We start from the raw sequence: 25,798 nt of genomic DNA, 5'->3' as shown, positions 1-25,798 counted from the left end.
AGCTGACGTCTTCCATCTTTGTTGAAAACCAGTGCCTTACCACTGGCCAAGACACCACAACCAAAGCTGACTTCAGCACCACGGATAGAGTAAAAGTTGTGGTAGGAGGAGAGCCTAGAACTGCCAAAGCTTTCAGAAATGAACATTGGGAATGTCTGGGATGCCATCTCACAAGCAGGGCCTGAAAATCCTGGGTCACACCTGCAAGAAATACAGTGAAATTAAATCTTAAAGTGTGGGTCCTGTCAGAGATTTCTGAGTCTTCTTTGTGGAGGATTTTACTGAATAGGAAGCGAGGCTCATTAGTCTTTGTAGAGCACTGAATCTGAAGACTTGCCAAGGGCACATTGACTTTACATTTTCCAGAAGAATACAGTCTTTGCACAGCCGTGTTGTAAAAAGCTTATGTATAAAACAGTAATTCAGCACTCACCTTCCACCATGCCAGTAATTTATCTGAAAATGCATCTACCTTCACATATATTTCCAATCTTTATAAAAGGCATACCATATGTATATAGTTTTATAAAGAAACAACATAAATACAACACTTCTAATATGTTATCTATATAAAAATTCCCTCTAAGGATAAATGTGAAAATATACATTATGCTTGTGAAAAGAATTATTTGGAATACTGGGCAATGATAGGAAAATAAATCTATGTTTAACTATTTCAAACTTAGATTTGCATTCAAAAGAGAATGCTTACATCCTTGACCTAAATAGGTTTCCTCAGCAAAACTATGTTGCCTCTCAATGGGATTCCAAATAAGTAGCTCTTTCAGAAATAAAGGAAATACACATATGTGTACACACACACACACACACACACACTCCCCAACAACAACCTACTTGCTGCCATGTAAGAATGTTCTGTATATTTAAATATGGAAATATCTCAGATAATTATTTTTACAATACTATTAGCAAGATACTTACAGGCATATGAACCTAAAATAGATGATGAATATATTTTTCATCACTCCCCTGTTTCATATCTCTATTTAATTACTGAAGTGAATATAAAGTGAAGCTTACTTTGTCTTCCCTATGATGTAAAGTGTTAGAAATTTGCTGAATAATTATTAATTACTCCACCTACCCTATAGGGATAGCTATTGACTCTTCAGCCCACGAAGAAATTTCATGTCAGTGTTAATTATTTTTTTATCTTTTCCCCTCTTGTAATTTGGGTGAAAGTAAAAAAAAGGAAAAAAAAATGTCCTGTATTTATGATAGTTGACTGAAATATATATGGAGCACTCTTAGTCTGCTATTAGTGAGAAAAGTCTTACTACAGCTCACTCAACAATTGAATATTTTAAGGAGTTCATCCACTCAGAATTAATTTCAAATTCTTTTTTACTCTACTATCCGTTTCTTGAACAAGCCTTGGTGGTGCAGTGGTTAAGCACTCAGCTCATAACTGAAAAGTCAGCAATTCAAACCAACCAACCGCAGGAGAAAGTTGTGGCCATCTGCTTCCGTAAAGATTACAGCCAAGGAAACCCTACGGGGCAGTTCTACTCTGTCCTATAGCGTTACTCTAAGTTGGAATCTACTCAACCACATATTTTTTTGGGTTATCCCTTTCTCACTATATTTGCAATGTTATTATAAATTTAAATTAGTGACTAAGCATTTAAAACATCTTGCTCTGAAACAAGCTGCTTATAAAGCAAGTGCATCAGTGTCGTGATACCATGACATGAACTCAGGTTTTTTTGGGGGGTCTATGCTCACCTCCCAGAGGGTCCATAGGGTTTACGAATGTGCTAAAGTCAATGCCAAGTTTGGCATGTTTTGTATTTTCTGGAGGAGAGGGTCCTCCGTTATCATCAGGGTATCAAAGGAGTTGGACACCCAAATGCTCAAACCTATGTTAGGGTGCAGTCTGAGGACTGTCTTGACATCATAAACAACATTAGGGAAGGGGGGAGAAAAGGAAGATCAATATTTACCGTATATGTAAATCAGTCTCTAATGGTTAGCTTTTTCACATACTGTGTAATTGACTTAGACTCTGAACAGCCATAGTAGTTTCCAAAAAAATTAAAAAAAAAAAAATCAGTCAAAGAGGGTGCACTTTAAAGTAGGGAAACTGAATGTGGTTTACCATGTCCACAAATTAGAACTAGTGTCTCCCCAAAAGACTGTTGTCAGAGTGCATTTCAGGGCAAAAGCATTTCTCCGTATCTTAAATGTCTCTTCCTAAGACTACTGATTGGGAGAAACTGGTGATCATTTAAAGATGACTCACATAGGAGGAATTTCCCATTTAGTGATTTTCAAAACCTACTCTTAATAAGTCTACACAGGTGGGACAGAATGCTAATAGAGATTGCACTCACATCTCCGTTAAACATCCTTATAGACCTTGATAGCAAAACAGCAGCATGGCACACACTGGTGATTTCAGGAATGGCACAGCCTCTTCTTGAGCCCAAGTATGTCCTCTTCTATATAGCCTACATATATCATTTTTGTCACACCACATGTTAGGGAAAATGGCCCCACTGTTACGGTCATGGATGATAGCTATGTAGGCAGGTTTCTATGTTCTCTCTCCTTTCTGTTTATATCTCTAACAGGGGTAGGCTTATCGGGTTATTGAGAAGTCAGTTTAGAAACCCAGGCTTGGGACTGTGCACAGGTAGGAAAGTGTCATGGAGTATGAGAGGGAAGAAGCCTGGTAGCAAATAATGGTAACAGCCAAGGGAGCAGAAGAGGCAGAAAAGCACAGCTGCTGAGGCTCCAAATCCGAGGATTCGTTTAAAGGAAATACAGTAACACCTGTGCTAGCTGGAACTCCATGGGACTGCCTTGTTTATCAGGGTCTTGCAAGTTTTCTGCCTTTGTCAGGGTGCAGTCTTACCAGTCTTCTGTCATTCTCTATTAGTGGAAAATGTTTGAGTTTTCTTTCTCTGACAAGTTTCCACCTTATACAGGTTCCAGCTTTCACAAGTTTTACTTTACAAATACTTTATTATTTATTTGCAAATAGTATCGAATAGGAATTTCACCTTCTGTGCAATTTTGCTCAAACTCAACAAGGCATATAATGCTGGAAGAGGAGATAGTGACCAAACATTTAGGCAGCCCCAAACACACACACCAATTAATATTACATAAAACATCATCAGACATAGGGAAAGTAATTAATTCTATAAAACCTCAAGAGGATCATTCAAATCATAATAAGAAATTATATAACAAAGGTAATCTTTTTTATAAGGTATCATCATGACTCTCATATAAATATAAAATAAACATTCATCAAAGATGAAGAAGGAAGAAAAGGCCACGATTATTCATGAAAATGCATAGTGTCCAAAAGGATGATGCCAAAAGGCATTCAACTGTCATTTGGATTTCTGTTTGCATTTATCAAGGGTGACACAGATCGCTGCCTCAATAAAACCATTTAATGCTAAGAGTAATTATACACAAATAGTTAAGTATTAAGTCTAACTATTGTAATTAGATAATTAGAGACAAGTCTTTTAAAAATAGGGCTTCCTACTTTCATTAATAAAAACAGCCATTTAAAAAAATAATTGGTTTTCAAAAGTTTTCAGGCATTTAAAAAATGTCTGGCCTCTTTATGTTAACTTTATTTGAAATGTTTTAAACAAGAGGATAGCATGGATATGGATAATAAATGAATTTAAAAACTTGAGGGAAACACCAGCGCAGCGTTTCGTAGACCTAATGCATCAGTGTTTCTGGGTAGGGGTTGGTGGTTTTATTAAAAAGCAATTTTTCTTCCTCAGGGAAACAGAAAATGCATGTTCAGTTTTGTATGAATAGAAATTTTCAATTTTCTCCATACTTATAAAAACATTTCCATTGTGCAAAATGGCCTCTTTGGTAATTAAATTCAATGAAATATAGTATAAAAGTTAACTGGATAGCCTAATCTCAAGTGTTGAAAAGCATCTTGCCTCATACACGTCAATGCCAAATGAGCATAATTATAAATTTATAAATTCCTTATTAATTAATTCATTAAGTATTTGACTTAGAGGACAACAAGAGGTAGACTAGATGATCCGTTTATTGAAATCTGTTCTGTATGAAGTAAAACTGCCTGTAGTTTCAGGAATTCTTAGGATAACTTAAATATTAATATTAAAAACAACATAATAAATGTGAATACTCATTCTTGGTATAAACATAACACAACTATACACTAATAGTTTAATATCTGGTCATAAATGGTTTTTTACTTCATATTTAGTATCAATTATTTATAAAATACATTTTAAAGACTGAAATGCTTTTTTCAAAAGAGTACAAAATTATATTTCAAGATTATTAATTTTCTTATTTAATCTGTTAAATTTGACACACTCAAGCTTCCTTTAGCATTAGGTTTATGGGTCATTACTGATTTTTATAATTCATTTACAAAGCATGTTAGAAAGTAAAATATGACTCATGAATACTCAATCAAGTTTATGGAAAGACAGCATACTGAATAACGTAACAAAAGCCAGAAAAGGCAGCCATCAAGCTATGAGGAATTCAAAAGAATGATTGGTAAAATTGGTTCACATTTTATTCTCCCAGAAGATTTACTTGACTTCTACTTACAAAATACATTTACTATTCTATTACACTTAAATGCGATTTGGTATATCCTACATTCAGTCACAACAAGACCTCAAAAGGAAATTGAAAGACATTAAAATGACTTGTGGTTTCACCATATAAAATACACATTGAAAAAGAGATGCATAAGTATTATTTTTAAACGCTTACTTGCAACCATGTCGAGTGCACTGTCCTCGGCCAGAGCAGAATTTGAGGCATGATGGACCAATATAAACTGTAGAGCAAAAGAGATCATGTAAAAGATGGCAATACAACTGGAAAAACAATGGACGCTCTCAGCAGGTGAAACAATGTTCTGAAGTAATACTCATGAAATATGGCCCGCTGCAGGTAAGACATGATCTCTGTGTCACACCGTACACAGAAATTCAGGGTGAAATATGGAGTGTGTGACAAGGTAATCTCTTAGTTACAAATCTGCTGGAACTGCTTTAACTTACATAAAGAATCCTTTAAATATTTTAATATATTTCATAGCAAAGAAGACAGGGACATATGATTTGGATTCCTTAACAGACCCTCTTTTTTTGCTGAAACTATTTCAGGGAGGCTATTAGTGGTTCAGTCTTGAACACTCTACAAAGTTCATATTCTTTGTGAAGAAATAAGGAACTACAAAGGATCAATTTGATATGTCACAAGATGGAGAAGTTATAATTTCCATTCTCAACTAATTGCTGATGATCACCACATATACTTCCAAATATTAAGTCATCATTCTTGGAAATGGGAAGTGAAAAACTTTTGTTAAGCATACAGTTTTCTCCATAATCAGATCCCACATGCTTGGCTTGACTGATAATTTGATGTTACAAACCAAAATTCTAATCTATGGAATCCTGAGAAAAGGACTCTTGATAGTCAGTAGAGGCTGAGATACTCAGATTCAAATATATTTGAGAGATTTTGAACCTTTTGATAATCAACACAATTAATAACACATCATATAGTGTAAAGTGGGACAAAAACAAGTAGCACTTAGAGACACAACAATTATTAGTACCTCACATATTCAATTTCAGGCATAAAAATTTAACCGTCCATTACCATTTTCTTCCCTGTCTTACAATCATGCTGAAATAGCTAACCTATTAAAACAAAACAAAACAAAAAAAACTTCACTGTATTTTATAGTTCTGCAAATACTTATTCCCTGGAGCCAATTAACAGGTGCAGCAATTCAAATGTGCAGCAAAGGAAGCTGTCTTAGTTCTCTAGTGCTGCTATAACAGAAATAATACAAGTGGGTGGCTTTAACGAACAGAAATTTATTCTCTCACAGTTTAGGTGGCGAGAAGTCCAAATTTAGGGCGCCAGCTCTAAGGGAAGGCTTTTTCCCTCTGTCAGCTCTAGGGAAAGTTCTTGTCTCCTTTCAACATCTGTGGGCCCAGTGTCCCTTTGAGATCTCCATGTGTCTTGGCATCAATATTCCTCTGGGTCTAGGAGGCTCTAAATGCAGGCACCCTGTGTCCAATGGCTGTGTGGCGCTTCTAGTACTTCCTTCTTGGTGGCAGTCAGATAGGTCCCTCTTTCTGTGCTTGCTTCTCTCTGCTTTTATCTCTTGTTACATAAAAGGGGATGCAGGCCACACCTTAGGGAAACTTCCCTTGCACTGGATCAGGGCTGGGACTTGAGAAAGGGTGTTGTATTCCCTTACAACTGGGTGATCACATCGTGAGGGATGATCACATCATTATATAATTGCCAAATGACATTATTACATAACTGCCCAGTGAAGTGGATACATGTTTTGAGGGACATAATTCAATCCAAGACAGAAGTCAATGGAAAAACACCAGATGAAGAAAATTGCTGGTGTAATAAAAGATTAGATAGTAGGCTGAGTGGTTAAAGGTATTTGTTTTAGGGGTCCAATAATTCTGGATTCCAATCCTGGCTTCACCTGAGAAACTTTGGATAAATTATTTATCCTGTCTAAGCCTCAGTGTCTATATTCTTTAAAGTGAGTTAATAATACTCACTCTTTGGTGGAGAGAATAAATGAAACTTTTCATGCTTAGCATGGTCCTGGCATCATATGATTATGATCATCATCACCATACACGGTATGGCAGGTAAGTTTGTGTGTCAACTTGGCTAGGCCTGGTTGAGTGGCTGGGCAGCTGGATGTAAGTATTCCCCATGATGAGACTGGCAATCAACTCCATGGTGGAATCTACTGTGAGCAGTTGAGTAGCTGCCTTTGGGATGCCGTCTGCTTCCTGTATATAAGGAGAAGCCTTGGGGAATAGTCTCTAGCTTATGGCACGCTTGAACTCTGCATGTAGTTGTGTCATTATTCAGCAGCCTGCCATGCTCTGCCAACCTTAGGACTTTCAATAGACTTGTATTAATGGCCTGCTGCATGGTTTGGTAACATTGAAACTGTGCCTTATTACTTGTCAACATTGGGCTTGTCAGCCTCAGCAGCCAGCAACTGAGCTTCAGTGGGCTGGGAGCAGGAGGCAGAGGTAAAGCTAAAGGTCGAGGGACTTTCACCCAGCCCCTAGAGCCTAGCACTTTGAACTCAGATTTAAAGCCTCCAAACTGTGAGAGAATAAACTCCTGTTTGTTCAGGCCATCCCATTTGTGGCATATTCCCGTCAGAGTGGCACTAGGTAACCAGAACACAGGGGTTAAGTAGCCTTCATTACCCTCTTTTCCCATCTTTTAAAATTAATTCCACTGTGCTAAATGCTGATGAATCCGAAAGGGGCTCCATTCTTCCTTAGCCTGGAAAACCATATGGATTGTTTTCCCAACACCCTTAATTTTTACAACCACATGAGGAGCTGCCCTAGGTTCTGTAAGTGGTCTATTGCATTTGACAGGGTCACTGGCTGCTACACTGTAGTGTATGCAGGTCATAGTTCAACAAGTCTGTCATAAAACATTTCAACAATAAAATAAAACTTTCCAAGCCAATTGAAAAAGCAATAAAAAATTTTGTCATCACCCTTTTTGCTAATGATTGAGTATATAGTTCACAGTACGAGTTAGTTACAGGCTCCTTTTTCCTAAAGAAGTAGAAAGGACAGACTATTTTTCTTCATTATTATCATTAATATAATCAAGTTGGAAATTTTTTTCATTAAAAGTGTCAATTAACCTACTCTGATCTAGGATTTTCATCTGCTAAGATTTTCAGAATAATTTCCAAAGTGCTTTCCTGACACACTAGAGGGCCTGACTCTACCACAAAGGAAAGAACATGACTAAAAGAATTACAATAATTTGGGAATGCCGTGGGGGAATGAGAGAGATTTCTGGGTTGTTTCCTGGCAAGTTAGCACACATTTCTCCCAGGAAAAAGGGTATACCCTCTTCTTGTCTTATGAGAAGCCACAGAACAGGTCCTATGGTTGTGGAAGCCTCTCTTAGGATGGTAATAGAATTGAAGAGTTTCTGCCCAAGTTTTGCATTCAGCTCAGAGTGCTAGCCACTCTCATTCTATATATCTTCACCTACACTCATTCCCTAAGGCACTTGACTGCTAACCAGAAGGCTGGAGGTTCAAACCCACCAGCCACTCCTCGGAAGCAAGGTTGGGCAATCTACTTCTGTAGTGATACCGCCTTGGAAACCCAAGGAGGGGTCACTATGAGTCGGGTCCTACTCGACAGCACATAACAACAACAACAATACTCATTCTATTCAAAGCATGATAATGGGGACTCAGAGATAGTAAACAGGTTGTGATACCCTTCTTTAGGAAATTTAGATATTCTTTTAATAGGCTTACTTGTGCTTCATTGCACTCTTAATTTCTTCATATATGTTTAGTTCATTATTGGTTTCTAAACTTGTTTTATGATGATAAAATTGATATAGATTCATTTTAAGATCTTACATGAGAGCAGAAAAGAATCACCTTATCATTCTACCCAAAGGTACACATTTATTTCCTAAGCTAATCAACAGGTGCAACAATTCAAATGTTACACAAAATGTTCTACCAGTGGAGAAACTCCATTTTAACAAATTCATCCACAGATGTTTTTGCAAATGTACTATGTCTATGTTCATATAAATCATATGGTCTTTGAAATCTGGTAATTTTAATTTGTCTTCTTTGAATACAGAGATTGTTTAGAGTATTCATATTGGGTCATTAGCAAATTATTTTATCTGAAGTTATTCCTCAGGTTTCAAAACTTTATTTGATTATATTGATTTAAACTGATCAAATTAATTAGTGGTGTCTCAATGTCTAAATTATTCAAAAAACAAAATTATTATTACAAAATCAGCATTAAACAATGGTACATATTTTCCCAATTTATACACTGGACCACAATTCGTAGCTACATTAAATTCGCTTCGGTATTAACATCTAGGTATCGTTCCTTTTTCCCTCTCTTCTTCCCTGTGATATACCTCTCTTCAGTCAAATTGCACAGTCTCTGAAAACAGGAAATCTATGTATATACCTTTAATTATAATTATACAAATCAAACAGAGAGTTTGGCTATTAATAACAAGGGTAAGAAATTTATAGCTACACAACACAATTAAAGTATTCTCTCTAACTGTGCAAATCTCGAAAAGCCTGAAGCTTGTGAACAGCCATCTAAGATGCAACAATTGGTCTCCCCCCATCTGGAGAAAAGAAGAAAATCAATGACTCAAGGAAACAATTAGTCAAAAGGACTAATGGGTTACACAAACCACAGCCTCTACTACCCTGAGACCAGAAGAACTAGATGGTGCCTGGCTACAACTTCTGACTGTGACTGAGATCACAACAGAAGGTCCTGAACAGAGTGGGAGAAAAATGTAGGACAAATTAAAAACCATAAAACAGACCAGACATACTGGTCTGATACACACTAGTGGAACCCCTGCGACTATGACCTTTAGACACACTTCGTACCTGGAACTAAATCCATCCCCAGTGATCACTTTTCAGCCAAACAACAGACAGACCTACAAATAGAACAATAATATCCACAAGGAACATAATCCTCAGATTGTAAACCATCCAAGGCCAAAAAAGAGCAGAATTTGCTCAAAAAACAAAGCTCAGAAGGCAGGAAGGGGCAGGAAAGAAGGAGGGATGGAAACGGGGTCTCTAGGGAGGAAGTGGGAAGTGCTGTTACATTAGGAGATTCCAACCGATGTCACAAAACAAAAGTGTATAAATTGTTGAATGGAAAACTAACTTGCTCTGTAAACTTTCATCCAAACACAATAAAAAGCAAAACAAACAAACAAAAATAATAAACATGAAAGATTTCTCCTCTCCCCCCCAAAAAGTGATATAATCTTTTAAATGATGCAAAAGAATAAAAAATGACCAACAATTCACTTTAAAATTGAACATAACATTGCATATTTTATGCATATTCATATTTTCCTTCTATGTACTTCTGAAAAGGAGGTAGAAGTTTCACTAGCATTTTAGAGATGATGTTTCTCTTATGTGTTGTGTCTGCATCTAAAAGATAAGCATTCCAGATGTTGTGGTAGTTACTTAGAGAAGAATGGGTCTTATTTTAATACATGCAGTATGGTAAGTGTTTATGTTAATTTTGTGTAAGACATTCAGAGAAAATGTTTGGATATCCCTTGTCATCAAGACTCTGAATTTGGGTTTCAGAGTTTTATGCATTTTTAAATTATGTATGTTGAAACATTCTAGCATCTAATATCGCTGACTCCACTGACTTTTTTTCTGTTTGTGCATCCCGGGGCTTCCAACGGAATGCAAAGGAGAAAAGGAAGAAAGAGTGTTTAATGAACTGTAAGACCATGACTTAGAAACGTGATTAAGTCTGTGCTGATGAACAAAAGGACAGGAAGACTCTACATCAATGGCATGTGATTATGACAGGCATAAACACTAACCATTATCAATTGCCCACATGTTTCCAAGGATTGGGCCCGTTTGTCTCCAGCGAATCCTGGTGTCCCGGGTTAGTGCTGCATTAGGAAGGGGAATCGTTATTCGGTTCCACCTGCAAGAAATTTAGCACAGACAAGCTTCACAACTATGCTCACATCTTTTGAATCTATTTTACATGTTCGTGATGTTCTAATTTCTGTACTTGGAATAACACTTCATATTGTTAATAAACTCTTTAAATTCACCTGTGAGTTGTTTGTTTGCTTATAGTTTTAGAACAGATAGACATGTAACTTCTAAAAGTACCCATTGCATGCTAGAGTAGTTGATTTGTTCTTAATATAAAGCAACATATATTTTGTTTTTAGACACTTTTACATCAATACTTGGACTTTAGATATTATTTTATGATAACCATCTCTGCAGAGGGTACCTGTACACCAAAAGTTGGACTGAGTAGTGTCAAACATCATCCATAACTTTTAATTTTTTGCTACTCTCTAGTCCTATGAACCGCCAGCCTTCTGGTTAGCAGTCAAGTGCCTTAGGCACTATGCTACCAGAGCTCCCACCAGCCACTCCTTGGAAGGAAGGTTGGGCAATCCTACTTCCGTAGTGATACTGCCTCGGAAACCCAAGGAGGGGTCGCTATGAGTCGGGGCTGACTTGATGGCACATAACAACAACAACAACAACAACAACAGTCCTATGAACAAGGAGCTCTGGTGGTACAGTGTTTAAGGCATTTAGCTGCTAAACAAAAGGTTGATAGTTCGAACCCCCCAATTGCTCTGTGGGATGAAAGATGGGGCTGCCTGCTTTTGTAAAGATTTACAGCTTTGGAAACTCTATGGGGGGCGCCATGAGTCAGAATCAACTCCATGGCAGTGAGTCTGGTTTGGAGAGTACTATGAACAAGGAGCCCTGGTGGTGTGATGGCTTAGTGCTCAGCTGCTAACCAAAGGCAATTTGAATCCACCAGCTGCTCTGTAGGAGAAAGATGTGACAGTCTGCTTCTATAGAGATTACAGCCTAAAAAAACTAACCGGCAGTTCTACCTTGTCCTATAGGGTTGCTGTAAATTGGAATCGACTGTGGTCACACAGCAACAGTTCTATGCAGACTTAAAGAGGGGCTTAAGAAAGAAGAGAAACCCCAACTTAATTTTGTCACCCTTGGAAAGATGTTTCACCATTTATTGAGTGATTATTCTGTAAAGTGTCAAGTGCTTTAATAATGATCTTTCATCATCATAACATCTGCAAAGAGGTTAGGTATATTACTGTCCTGAATGGATATGGAAAGAAATTGAAAGTTAAACCAAAAACAAACCTATGGCCACTGAGTTGATTCCTACTCATAACAATCCTATTGGACATAGCAGATCTGCCCAAAAGGGGTTCCAAGGCTGTAAAGCTGTCTCATCTTTCTACTGCACAGCAGCTGGTGGGTTTGAATGACAGACTTTTTAGTTAGCAGTTGAATGCTTTAACCACTGTGCTCCCTAACTGAACGTTAGTGTAAATGCCATTACATAGGTAGTAGATGGCAGAGTCAGAATTTGAAACTAGGTTCCATTCCAAATCTCTTAAGTTTCTTCTACTTCTCCATGCTTCTTCTCTCCAAAAGGAAGAATTTTAGAAATACATCTTTTGGCAATAACCACAAGACTACTATATAGAATCTTAAGGCATAAAGACACTTTTTTCATGTAATCTGAAATATAAGAGCCAAGTCCATAAAGAGGAAATGAATGAAAATCTAAATTATAATCTTGTATCATACTTATCAGAGATATTGTCTCTTTTTTTTTTTCAAGTAAAAGAAAAAAAATTTAAATGAGATCACTCCTAAATTAGCTGAAAATCAAATCAAGTTCCTTACCTATGCAAAAAATGCCAGTCTTGGGCTCACTCACTGACTCCTTCTTGCAGCATGGATTTAAGTCTTTTGATATCTCAGAGATGGTTTACTCACCCACTGTAGTTTTCCGAGGAGTAGACGGTGCTGTGTGGGAGGTGGGGGCCAGCACAGATCTCAGGTAAACACTCAGTGTGAAGGAGGGACCAGGAACGCCCATGGTTGGTAGAAAACTCTAAGCTGACACTGATAACACCAGAACAATCACAGCCAAAAACGAGCAGAGATAACAAATAAAATGATGTTACTCATTTCTGATTAAGTACATTAGGCATTTGTGGAACCAGTATAAAGAAAATCTTAAAAGTGCTGTTTCCTGAATGATTGTTTTCCCCTTCACTGACATCTGACCAGCCTTGAAAGGGCAAGCAGTTAAATTACTGCTATAAAAACAAACTATGCTTTAAAGACAACAAATGGTGACTTGAGTTGGTGCTCTTGAATTTGATAGATGGTGAGGCAATTACCATGTCTCACACTGTCACTTCATTCTGTGAATGTGAGACCGATAGAATTCTTAGTCAGAAAGGGCAGGAGCAACACTTCAGCAAGTGAGACTGAGAAGCCCCTGATCCTGAAGTGCTAATTGATTCCCATGCTTATTACTAGGGGGTCACTAACTGACATGAGGTCAACTTTTTTTTCAGGTTTTTTTCTTTTTTCTCTTCTCGTTAGCAATCTGCTGAGTGGATGGTTGCCACGGTACATGCAAACAACTCTGAAATTTAAGGCCACACTCTTAAAATGAAGTCATTGCTACTGAAGAGCTTTTGCTTTTCTGGAAAGGGTGTGTATTATTGTATTAATGAACATTTTGTTTAAAATGCTGCTAAAAACTCTCTGAGAAGCTGCCTCTAGCTTGATAGCCAAGTCCACACTCTAATTCTGAATTAATTCAGAACTTACCAAATAGGACTTCCTACCTGTTACCAGGTTGATGCGTTCCACATCCTAGATTAATGGAAAACTGTATCATGTGAGACATTGTAGTTGGGAGAACAGGTAAGACGTGGAAAAAGTCTACAGCCCAGACATTCCTACTATGTCCTTGATTGTTCTTTTGCCTGAGACAAAATTTGGTAGCGGGAGTCTGAAGTTCAGGATTGATGACCACAGAGACCAAAGTTGGAACCTTTAAGACAAAGGAAACCAAAGTCATTCATAATATTCCCTATGAGAGACTGTGAATTCTCCTAGATTCTATTCAGTAATATTACATATGTAACTTCCATTTATTAAGTACCAGGCAATGCCTTTGTTATGTCATGTAGAAGATGCTGTCTTCAGGAAGCATTTATTTAGTCATTTGGAATTCTCCCCTTTGTAGACAGATGGTATTCTTTGTGTGAGATTCATCAGGCCCTGTCTACTTGAAAATAAACCACTGGATATCCTTTTTTAAAAAGTTTCAGAGCATACCTTAGCACAAGGCAAAGACAACTTGCTGTTTGCAACATATCAGTTCTCTTTCAAAGTGGATTTGTGTAGTATTAAAGATTTTCCAAACTAGATTCTGAAAATTGAGCTCCAAGTAGAAACAGTCACAGTCAACAAATTAGTGAACAAAAATACACAGAAATGATTTGGTCTGAGGCATACAGAGGACCAGAATAGGAACAATCCCACCTAGTCCCTGCTGGAAAACAAGTCGATAACAAAACCCCAAATGGCAATAACTTAGATTAACCTAGCATGTGGGGTGTGCTAGCTACTTTTTCTGGTTGTTTCCTATTCTAATGTAATGTTTATTTCTCATCATCCTAATAAACCATCGATGCTAGATGTCAGCTGTTGTCAAGGTTTTTAAGGTACCTAGGGAGCCATCAGTGTGGAGAGAAGGCTAACTAATAATGATTGTGTGGATGCAGTCTTGGCACAAACAAATAAGAAAAAATAATTTTATACCCTAAGGCATCTCATACAATTTTGAAAATGTATGCAAACAACCAGAGTCAGAATCTGTCCTAAATACAAAGGGTAAAGGAAAAGGGTCAACCTTGGTGACTCTAATAGGCAAAGAGAAAAAGGTAGTAATAATCTGTGCTTCCACAATGTGTTCTGCCTGTTGTCATTGTTGTTATGTGCCGTTGAGTGGGACCCGACTCATAGCGACCCCTCCTTGGGTTTCTGAGGCAGTATCACTATGGAACTAGATTGTTCCATTTTCCTTCCAAGGAGTGGGGTTCTGCCTAGAACATCTCAAAATGTGGGATAAATACTTATTATGCCTTATAGCATGTCTACGAGACTGAATAATTAAAGCCACTTTTCAGGCTTTCTTGGGACAAGAATAACTACCAGTCAGAGAATTGGGCTTCTCGTTGTTGTTTCTGATGGAGCATAATTCTTTCTTCATAAAACATCACTTTTTCATTAGTATCACTGACTGTCAAAATGTCCATGCCACTTTTATACAACATGGCAACTTCCTGATATTGCCAGAAGAGATTTTATACTTTCTGCATCTGGGTGTTCTTCCAAGTTATGATCTTGGCTTGTCCCAGGGAGGTCAGGGTGGGGACATTTGACACAGCAATCAACATGTGTACCTTATATGAGGAGTAGGAAAGTATATCCAGGGCAATGTGCTCTTTTCTCCCCTCAATCTTTGCATACAGGATGATATCATTTTCATGAGAGTCTCCAGGGTCACAAATTCCTCCTGCAAAAAACAAAGACGTTAAATTCTGCATGAGGAATAAATTGAGGAAATTAATCTGTCAATAGGCAAAAGAATGGGTTAGACAACATGTGAGGCAGTATATTAAAGAAAAAGAGTCTAATGCTGATAGTCAGATGACTTGCCCTCCCTTCCTGTTGAAGTGATCAGCCATCAATTTGACTTGCTCAGCTTCTCTGATTTCTTCTTAAAGCACCATTTTCTTCCTTAGGAAAGGAAGCATCTATCTCATCTCTAGTATGTAGTACTCTAGTATCCCTCAGCACATGGATGAGATCATGGCCCTATTGACCAATCAAAGTTCTCCATGGCCTGGGTGCAAGGATTTTCCCCAAACAACGTCAACCTGAATTTTCAAGGATATTTGTTGTATGGATGCTAGGAGAGAGACAGATTTACTTTCATTTGGCAAATATCCTGAAAGAGTAGGCTTGGGCTTCTAGCAACCATCTTCCCCATCTTTTGGAGACAGGGAATCTTTTGGCAATTTACATAGGGCAAGGGGGCAAAGAGATGGAGAGAGAGAAGAACACATATACAAACACAAATATATTCTCTGCTCCTTTAATTGGGGAGCTCTGGTAGCATAGTGCCTAGGGCACTTGACTGCTAACCAGAAAGCTGGCGGTTCAAACCCACCAGCCACTCCTCGGAAGGAAGGTTGGGCAATCTACTTCCGTAGTGATACTACCTCGGAAACTCAAGGAGGGTCGCTCTAAGTTGGGTCTGACTTGATGGCAAATAACAACAACAACAACTTCTTTAATCTAGTTTGCCTTATATTTGTGTTACAATTTACAACTGAAATAGTTCTGTCTAGTAATCAGGCTTCACTTGATGACTTTTGACATTTTAATGAACTTTAATACTGAGTTGAGTTAAAAGCAAAAAGAATTAATGTATATGTTTTTTAAATGATAAATATTATTACTTATATTACTTTAAAACTCATTATTATCAATAATTATTATTAATCAATAACTATAGCTTTTTTTTGTTTGTTTTATGGAGAGAATAGGAAAGTCATGGTATAAAAAAAACTGTGAAGATAGATTTAGATTTAATTTCTTGAGAATAAGTAAGATTTCTGCAGAAAGAATGAAAATTTTGATAAAATATTTGAGTCTTAATTTGGCCTCAGTCTACAGGATTGAATCGAAGGAGGAAGAGATGAAATTCAGGAAGCTAGTTAGAAAGTTGTGCAGTGATGAGAAGAGATTAGAATGAGGGTGGTATTAATGGTGAAGAAAGGAGAAAACAATGGAAAATGAAACAAGAAAGAAAAGGAATGGAACAATGGAAAACACTCAATGAAAAACAAAATTAGAGTTTGAATATAGAAATGTCTAAATTATCTACTACTATGTAACACATTAGTCCAAGATTTAGAGGCCCAATAAACAATATAGTTGATTTTTGTTTTTGTTGAGAATATGGACAGCAAAACATGTACCAATTCAACAACTTCTACATGTCCAATTCAGTGATAATGACTGCATTTTTCAAGTTGGCAACATTCTCACCTTTCCTGAGCTGTCCCTCCCCCATTAACATAAATAATAATAAAAATAATAAATAAAATAAAAAAAAATGTTAAATTCTTAACACCAACTTGCACCCATAATCATGTCAAATGCAGGATTAAATTTCAGAATAAAAATAATTAGAGCACCCAGATAGTACTTTAGAATGACCCTAAACAATGGTAGACAGACCCAAGGAAATCATTTATGAAGACAGTTCAGATAGGTTATGCTAAAGATCATAGACTCGACATTTGTGAAGGCCAAAATAAGTATTTGCTTAATGAGATCACTCAAATAATATTGTGCCATCAACAGCCATTTTTTAACCACATTAAAAAGATGTGTTCTGAGTTTTTAATAAACGATTATTTTTTTTTATTTGAGGTCTTTATGGCTAAAGTCCAGAACTTGTTGATTTTTTTTTTAAAGTGTGTATGAGGATTCACTGCACTGAAGATTTCTAAGGCTGTATCATTCAAGTGATTGAGTGAAACAGCTTTAATGTTTTAGCACATATTACAACTTTGTATTTTAAATGTAATTCATTTTACATGTTTCATTTTTATATTTGGTACTTCATTTGATTGTTAGAAGGATCATAGAGTAATTTGCTGCCTATTATTCTACTTTACAGGCATAGGAAATGATAAAACTCTAGAACTGAAAGGCAATTAAGGCCACCTTGATGATGAAAATGAGTAATAGGCCAGAAGATTTTTTGACTAATGGGAGAAGAAATAGTCAGGAGTAGATGTTATGTCTTTTAACTCTTTGATCAGTATTCTTTTCACTACTGCATTTGGGCAATAATTCTTCCCATTGCTTGCTTCTGTCAAGTTTTTACTCAACCTTGACTTTGAAGGATTACATCTCTCTCCACCCATCTCATCCTCTGCACTGACACCAAGCTCATAGCAGGAGTGTGATAGGTCCAAACACTTCTTGAAAAACATTCGATTCCTAAGGTATTATTTAAAATATTCACTTTTTTCCTTTATTATATTTTAAAAATATTCTTTCAATCTCTTAATCAAACATGATTAATGGTGATATTTATCTATAGAAATTTTCTGTTGTGAATACTATATGATAACAGTAAGGTAACCTTAAAACTCTAGAATAAAGAAAGTTACCCTCTGAGAATTAAACTAGTAAAATTAATAAATAGATGTTGAGACTCACCATCTGGGCAAATAAACCAGGAAAGTCTCCACTGGTGGAAGCATCTGGCTGAAACTCAACTTTGGTGACTGGGGCTTAATTTTTGGGAGAAATTACTGATATGTGATGAGAAGTAAGAATGTTAGAACATAATAAGTATCAAGGAAGATCATAAAAACAGAAAGGATGTTGGTCACAGAGAGTAAGATTCTGATAGGATGTCTATCCACCGTCCACCCACCTGGGGGAATAATGATGTTCTTAGTGATCAAGGCAAAGTATTGGGGATTCATTTGGCAAGATGAGTCTTTGCCAAAGGAAGCAAGATGCATCAGGCTATCATAGCTCTGCAATCTCTGCCATTAAAATGAGTAGGTGATAAATATCTTTGTTCTGATCCCATAAACACTAATTATTCCTCTGTGTTTAGCAGTTATAATTTTCACAGTCTATTAATAAACAAGAATTCTGATTTTTCCATAAGTCTACTATGAGTTTTGATAGCATGAGCCAGTCTTAAAAATCTCACTACTGAGGTCATTAAGAAAATGGGTTTTCTGAATCTGTAAAGCTGAGTGAGCCCATTCTGAGAGCATCTAGCTGAGCCAGAGAAGGAAGGGGTTCAGCAGACATCCACCCCCCATTGGTGTATTTCTCACGAAGTATGGAGGATTTATGACATAGCAGTTAAGTCACAGGGTGAAGCTGTGGGCAAAGAAATTCCCATTTGGTGTAAAGTTCTTTGGAAATATTTGGAATATTCCAGTTCAGGACAGAGCTGATTCTATATTCAAGTCACTTACGAGAAAATCTGCCTAATAACTTGGTTTATCACTGCAGAAATTTGTGATTTCCCACTTTGGCAAAGAGTAGATTTGCAAGTGGCGATGGTTGGCACGGTCTGGACCAGGGTTTCTTTTAGGCCAGATTCTTGAGGTATTAATAGTGTAAGAGTAATGATAGCTATTGTTTATTGAGTGCTTGCTGCCATATATACACTGAATAAAATGAAGTAAAGGCATTATTTCTTTTCACTCACAGCAACATTTTTAGGTATCAATATATCTACTTTGCTTGAAGCCGAGAGGTTAAGCTCCAAACCTTACATTGCTACACAGTTCTAAAACAAGCTGTAAAACTTGTATTTAACCCTGTTATATTTTACTTATGGATAATACTGAGAAGAATGTGAATTGCAGAATACTTAATTATGCTCATGATGAACCTGCACATAGACCAAGGGGCTGTTGTTCAAACAGAACAAGGGAATACTGCATGATTTAATTCAGGAAGTGTGTTGTATCCTTCCACCATACTTTTTCAATCTGTATGCTGAGCAAATAATCTGAGAAGCTGGGCTATATGAAGAAAAAGGCAGAATCAGGATTGGAGGAAGACTCAGTAACAACCTGTGATACGCAGATGACACAACCTTGCTTGCTGAAAGTGAAGATGACTTGAAGCACTTGCTGATGAAGATTAAAGACTACAGTCTGCAGTATGGATTACACCTCAACACTCAGAAAACAAAAATCCTCACAACTGGACTAATAAGCAGCATCACGATAAATAGAGAAAAAATTGAAGTTGTCAAAGATTTCATATTACTTGTTTCCACAAGCAACACCAATGGAAAACACAGTTGAGAAATCCGATGATGTATTGCACTGGGCAAATCTGCTGCAAAAGATCTCTTTAAAGTGTTGAAGAGCAAAGATGTCTCTGAAGAGTAAGGCACACCTAACCCAAGCCATTGTGTTCTCAATCACCTCATATGCAAGTGAGAGCTGGACAATGAATAAGGAAGACCTAAGAAGAGTTGATGCTTTTGAGTTGTGATTTTGTTGAAGAATACTGAAAGTATATGGACTGCCAGAAGAACTAACGAATCTGTCCTGGAAGAAGTGCAGCCAGAATGCTCCTTGGAATCGAGAATGGCCAGACTTCATCTCACCTACTTTGGTCATGTTGTCAGAAGGAACCATTCCCTGGAGGAAGATATCATGCTCGGTAAAGTGGAGGGTCAGTGAAGAAGGGGAAGGCCCTCAATGAGATGGACTGACACAGTGGCTGCAACGATGGACCCAGGTATAGCAAGGATTGTGAGGCTGGCACAGGAACAGGTAATGTTTTGTTCTGTTGTACACAGGGCTACTATGAGTTTGAGCTGACTTCACAGCACCTAACAACAACAACAACAACAACAACAACAAATTTTACTTCAAACCTTTAAGGCTTCTCAGTGGGTAAGTCTTAAATGATAGTGGTCATAAAACACTTAAATCTGGCATGTTACATATGTTTAAAAAAAACCCAAAAAACTAAACTCACTGCCGTCGAGTCAGGTCCAACTCATAGTGACCCCTTCTTGGGTTTCTGAGGCGGTATCACTACAGAAGTAGATTGTCCAGTCTTCCTTCTGAGGAGGGGTTGGTGGGTTTGAACTGCCAGCCTTCTGGTTAGCAGTCAATTGCCTTACACACTATGCCACCAGAACTCCTATTACATATGTTAGACACATGTAACTTGGCATATAATAAATGTTTACAGAATTGACCATATGGAGTGTGAATAGAGAAATTGCATCTAGAAATAATGTAGAATTCATCCCAATAGATGCTCATTGCTCAAGGGCCAAACCTGTAGAGAAAGTCTTAAATTTTGACATTTCAGATTTTAGAGCTTTTCATTAGACATCTCAGTGTCATAATAACTATAGCTAGTAACACCATTCTAAATAATGCTGGGTAAAAGACTCACATGAAAACTAAATTTGCTTTTTGAAAATGTAATGTTTTATTGATCAATGGTCACATGTTTAAGAGTCACCCAAAAGAACAAAGAAAGGTGAAAGGGTTCTAAGTAGTGGGGGTTTAGAGCACCACACCCACAGATGTGTAAACTGAACCATCACTTCTCTCTAGTTTCATTAATTTCTTCCCAGTAAATCCTCTCTGTTGCCTTAAAAGCAATGGGTGAACTGCAACTGCCTTTAACGAAGACTGATCATACCAGGGAGCCTCACCCACCCAGAAAAACAGAAGAAAGTCCAAAAGAAGCCAAGCCTTTAAAATGATGACAGACTTTATCTGAAGGTTTCCTTGGGGTGATTTACAAGTTTTGTGAAGTTGCAGTGACAGCAACTCCTACAGGAAGATACAGATTCTTCTTCAGCTTCCTACCTTTCGATGTAGAAAGGGATGACTGAGGGGGGTATCTTGCACAGTAATTAAGATACAGAAAGATTTCAATAAAAACTAGATAGGTGGTTGGTATAAAAAATATTTTAAATACAATTTAAAGATATTTGCAGCAGAAGTGATTTTACTAAAGATTGGTTATGTATGCATTAGGTTAGAAGGGAAAATAAGCTTTGATCTAAATAAATCATGGCTTAGTATGGGAAATAAGATTAGTATCCAGGAAGAATAGTAACTAGCACCAAACTGTGTTGTGGTGCCATAATTGCTGTACATTTCAGAGAAGAGAAATCCATGTGTGACTGAAAGAACCGAGCACACAGAGGATGTCCAGTCAATATTTGTTGAAGGAATATTAAACACATGGATGAATGATAGATGGATGTTAGGTTATAAGAGCGTATCACATCCATTTCTGTCTTGTTTACTGCAATCTGGCACCAAGAACAGTGCTGAATACTGGTCTCTGATGAATATTCATTGACTGAATTAATGTATGAAGAAAGGAAATAGAACTTGAACTGAACTCTGCTAGTTGAGCAAGTCTTTTGAAAATGGCAGACACAGCAGAATGATATGAATCAAGGGATGAAATCAGGACAAAACATTTCATAAGCAGGGTCTGAGAGGAAGCAAGTGTGATGTGGCCTAGATTACCAAGCAGCCACAGCTTTTCCTAAGGCACCATATTGAGCGAGGCAGTACTGAAAAACTGTTGTTGTTGTTATGTGCCATTGAGTCGGCCCCGACTCATAGCAACCTCTCCTTGGGTTGCCAAGGCAGTATCACTACGGAAGTAGATTGTCCCATCTTCCTTCTGACGAGTGCTGGTGGGTTTGAACCGCCAGTCTTCTGGTTAGCAGTCAAGTGCTTTAGCCACTATGCTACCAGAGCTCCTACTGAAAAACTAATAAATCTTAAATCTCTTCCCAAATTGCTTTCTTCCCCATCAGCTACTAAAGTTGTTAAAGTCTTTTCTACAGAGTCTTAACCTATCCTAAAAACATCTTCCCTGTTTTTCCCTCAACTACTAGAATCCGTTGCTTCTTTTTACTGATGAACTTCTTGAAGAAGCAGTCTTCTTTCACTGATGCCAGCCAGGTCTTTATCTCTTTTAACTCCATGTACTTTGGCTTCTTGAGCATCTCAAAAATCACCAGTGACTTCTCAGCCCTGATCCTGGTTGACTGACCTCTCTTTCTGTGACATTCTCTGTATTGCCAATCGCCTCTCTACCCTCCTACTCCCGAACCACTCTTCTGCTCCCTCCTTCAGTGCTGAACGCCACCTTTCTCCCATCCCTCTTTCTGTCCTTTCTCAGGCTCTTTTGCCTACTTCCTTTCTCTCTACCTATACCTAGATGAGAGTTCTTCCTAAGCATTTTACCTGCCCCTTGGCTGAGTCTACCTCTGCTTAGGAGCACAGCAACTCCACTGGCTATAATTATCACCTGTATGTTGAACAATTTCAAATCTGATTGAAACTCTGAGTAGAATTTCTACCTTCATATAGTCACCTTCTAGAACCTCAACCTCAGTATATCTAATATCAAAATCTTCTGCTCCACAGTTACTTTAAAAAAATATTTCTGGTTTTGGGAAATGGCACCATTCCATCAGTCACCCAGGATGGGAAGCTATGTCCTCCCCAATACTTCTCTCATAATCTCCACAGTCATCAGGTATGAGTATCCCTGATTCTATCTCTTCAGTTATCTCATCTCTGTCCCTCTTTTACTTTGTAATCATCAGGTGCCTTAATCCAGCCCCTCTTCCTCTTTCACTTGGGCCAGTGCAAAAGCCTCCTAATTTAGTGCTGCCAGATACAATACATTGCATGGAGCACTCTTATACTAAAATAATATTCATTACTTAACCTGAAATTCAAATTTAACTAGGCTTTTTTTTTTTTTTTTTGCAACCCTACCCTAACTTGTCTCCTATCCTTTAGTTTCTTATTCCTTTACTTTCTCATTGGAGCTAGCCTTCTAAATCACAGGTGAAAATCTATTACAAAATTCACAGAATGGTTCCATATTGTCTAGAGAAAAAGAATTTGAACTCCTTAGTATGGACTTAAAGAAAAGTGCTACTCTAGCTCCAATTTACTCTTCTAGTTCCATTCAATTATAGTGGGACATTCAACCAGTCCCAAACATGTCACATACCTTTACACTTGTGGCTTTTCTCAAAATGCTGGCTTAGCTGGGAATTCATTTCTCCCTTTAAATGTAAATCACACCCATCCTTCAGGGCTGAGTTCAAATATTATCTCCTTCATGAAGCCATACCACCATCACCCCTCCACTGCAGTTACCCACAGTTTCTTCTGCACTTTCACAGTGTTTTCACTCCAGTATAGTGCACCGCATCCTCCTTTACAGTTCTATGTTACTTGTCTCCATGTTCCTTTATTCTATAGGTTCCCTCAGGACAGGGACTCTATTTAAATAAATTTTGTTCTCAATAACTACAATGATATGTTGAATATATTTACCAGCTGCTGTTTTAAGTGCTTTGCATGTTTAGTCATTTGATCAACTATTCTGTGAGTTAGGTACCATTTCTATTCTTCATCTATCCTAGCTCAGGAGTCTACATTCAATAGGCATTCATTATTATTATTTTTTTAATTGACTAGAGATGCTTTTATTTGAGATAATGTACTCAAATGACTTTTTCCATCATTGTAAGTATTATTTAAATTAATTTATAACCCACTTTGTTCCAGAAAAAATTAAAGATGGCTTAATCTCATATAAAGGCATTGCATCATGTATTATGGGGTTGATTTACAACGGAAAATCAAGAATTCAAATATAACATATCAAAAACAGTAAAAAAGGAAAATAGTTAAGTTAAATTAGTATGTCCAAATGTTTATCACAACTTTCTTTTTTGCCTAAAGTTTCCTAAGAAACACTTCTAACAGAATGAAAGCCAGTTAGATTTCTAAATATTTAAAGGAAATGAACCAAAACCAAACCAAACCAAACTCACTGCCATTGAGTCAATTTGACTTATAGTGACCCCTCTTTGGGTTTCCAAGGCGGTATCTCTATGGAAATAGATTGTCCAATCTTCCTTCCAAGGAGTGGGTGGTGGGTTTGAACTGCCAGCCTTCTGGTTAGCAGTCAAGTGTTTTAGGCACTATACCACCAGAGCTCCCTAAAGGAAATGAGCTCTAGCTTTTAAGTATACAAACCATTTCAAAGTACATTTCTGATATCCTTAAATATAGAAAGTTACTTTATTATATTTCATATTTTAAAATGTCCAAAATTTCCCTGTTGTCAAACAGATCATTCCTGAAAATGAAGTAGCATCACACAGGTAATATGCTTAAATGTATGCTACAATCTATACTTCACCATGCCACTCTGAGCTGCATGATGATTGAAAAGGCGAAGTGAGGAATGTAAGAAAAGTAACTGGTCAGTGCTGAAGCACAGACTCAGGAGGCCTGTTTGTCGTGATGAACTGACATCTTTACTCATAAGTTCAAAGGGTAGACAATGTTTATTTCCTGTTTCACTTCCAGGTGTTGCTTGTGCTTCTCCAGCCACTCAACAAAGAAGGCACGTGATACCTACTCACATCTCCGGAACGACGTTCAGTGAAAGAGCTCATTCTGGTTCTTGTTGACTAAAATGATAAATTTGAGAGTTCACAAATTTTAAGCCCTAATTCTTCCCTGGGTATTTCCAAACTTTACTTAACTATTTATTTGTTCTACAATAATTTGAGGAAAAGTATGTTTTATGGACAGGTTTTTAACTGTGTTGGCAGGTATTAGGAAATAATAAAGACCCCAAGGTATTATAAGCCTGACCCTTTCTCAAATCCCACCACTAAAGACTTACTCAACGATGAGAAAGCCATAGAAGCAACCTTGATGAATGCCTTTTGGGAAGCTAGAGGCAATGGACAAACAAGTTGTGTTGTTCTTAAGTTCTCTCCCATTCTCTTTAGAGCCATGACCATTGAAGGAGAGGTGGGAGGAAGTTATAATGGCATCCTCTCTTTAGGCCTGGCCACGGCATCCCAAGATCGGCTCTCTTACAAAATTATCCCAGCAGGGCTGGCCTGAAGCTGGTGTGAATATCACAAGCTTTTGCTCTGCTATCAGAACTCATGTTTTGTGTATTTTCATTTTACACTGTAGACTATGAACAATTTTACTTCCTCAGGGCTAGGTGCCAGCCTAGAATCTGACCTGCATCAACAAAGTTTGTTCAAAATGTACCTACCCATAACAAAGTAAAACCTCAGGTTCCCGTAACCGGTAGTGTCCATGTATGGAGTGCATAATTTCCTCTCTCCGTCTTTGAGGAAGACAATTGATAAACCAGACTCTACTGTTCCACATTCTGTACCGATAACAGCACCCATGATGTCCCACCTTTTAAAAAAGAACAATCATTAAGAGTTAGAATATGAAGTAAAATCTTTATAAATTGCTAATTAATGAATAATTTTGAAGTAAGAGATTTAGTGGTATAGATTTCAGGTAATGAGCAAACATTTAAACACATTCTATTCTAATTATAGTTTTCCTAGAGAAACAAACATTTACATGGTACAGGGTATCAACTATATGATCAGAACTATGCTTCAGATGAGATAGTGAAAACTGACTCAGAACTAGAAAAGACCCGGGGGTACTCACAAACACAATTGCAAAACCCTTCTATAAAAATATTTCTACTACACAAAAGGGTGTGGGATTCACACTAGAAATAAACAAACCCACTGAGGATGATCTCAGAAAAAGAAATTACAATGTACATGAATTTAATAATTTTGTGGTATATTTTATAACGGAAATTTGATATTTTAAATTTGTG

The 25,798-nt window shown here is 37.3% G+C and overlaps 1 protein-coding gene across 1 annotated transcript in view; it reads right to left on the bottom strand.

Moving 5' to 3' along the window:
- RELN (reelin) overlaps window positions 1-25,798 on the bottom strand; it is a 710,657-nt gene that overhangs the window by 212,744 nt on the left and 472,115 nt on the right. The window contains exons 12-18 of the mRNA XM_007944540.1: window positions 25,202-25,353; window positions 14,935-15,047; window positions 13,309-13,517; window positions 12,443-12,571; window positions 10,468-10,577; window positions 4,768-4,834; window positions 4-201 (exon numbers count right to left, since the gene is read on the bottom strand). Coding sequence (XP_007942731.1) covers window positions 4-201; window positions 4,768-4,834; window positions 10,468-10,577; window positions 12,443-12,571; window positions 13,309-13,517; window positions 14,935-15,047; window positions 25,202-25,353 — 978 coding nt within the window. The remainder of the gene's footprint in view (window positions 1-3; window positions 202-4,767; window positions 4,835-10,467; window positions 10,578-12,442; window positions 12,572-13,308; window positions 13,518-14,934; window positions 15,048-25,201; window positions 25,354-25,798) is intronic.

Source organism: Orycteropus afer, unplaced genomic scaffold (assembly GCF_000298275.1).
Source record: "Orycteropus afer afer isolate SDZICR_OR568_19922 unplaced genomic scaffold, OryAfe1.0 scaffold00007, whole genome shotgun sequence".
Classification (NCBI taxonomy): Eukaryota; Metazoa; Chordata; class Mammalia; order Tubulidentata; family Orycteropodidae; genus Orycteropus; species Orycteropus afer.
This window is presented reverse-complemented; position numbering and strand designations above follow the sequence as displayed.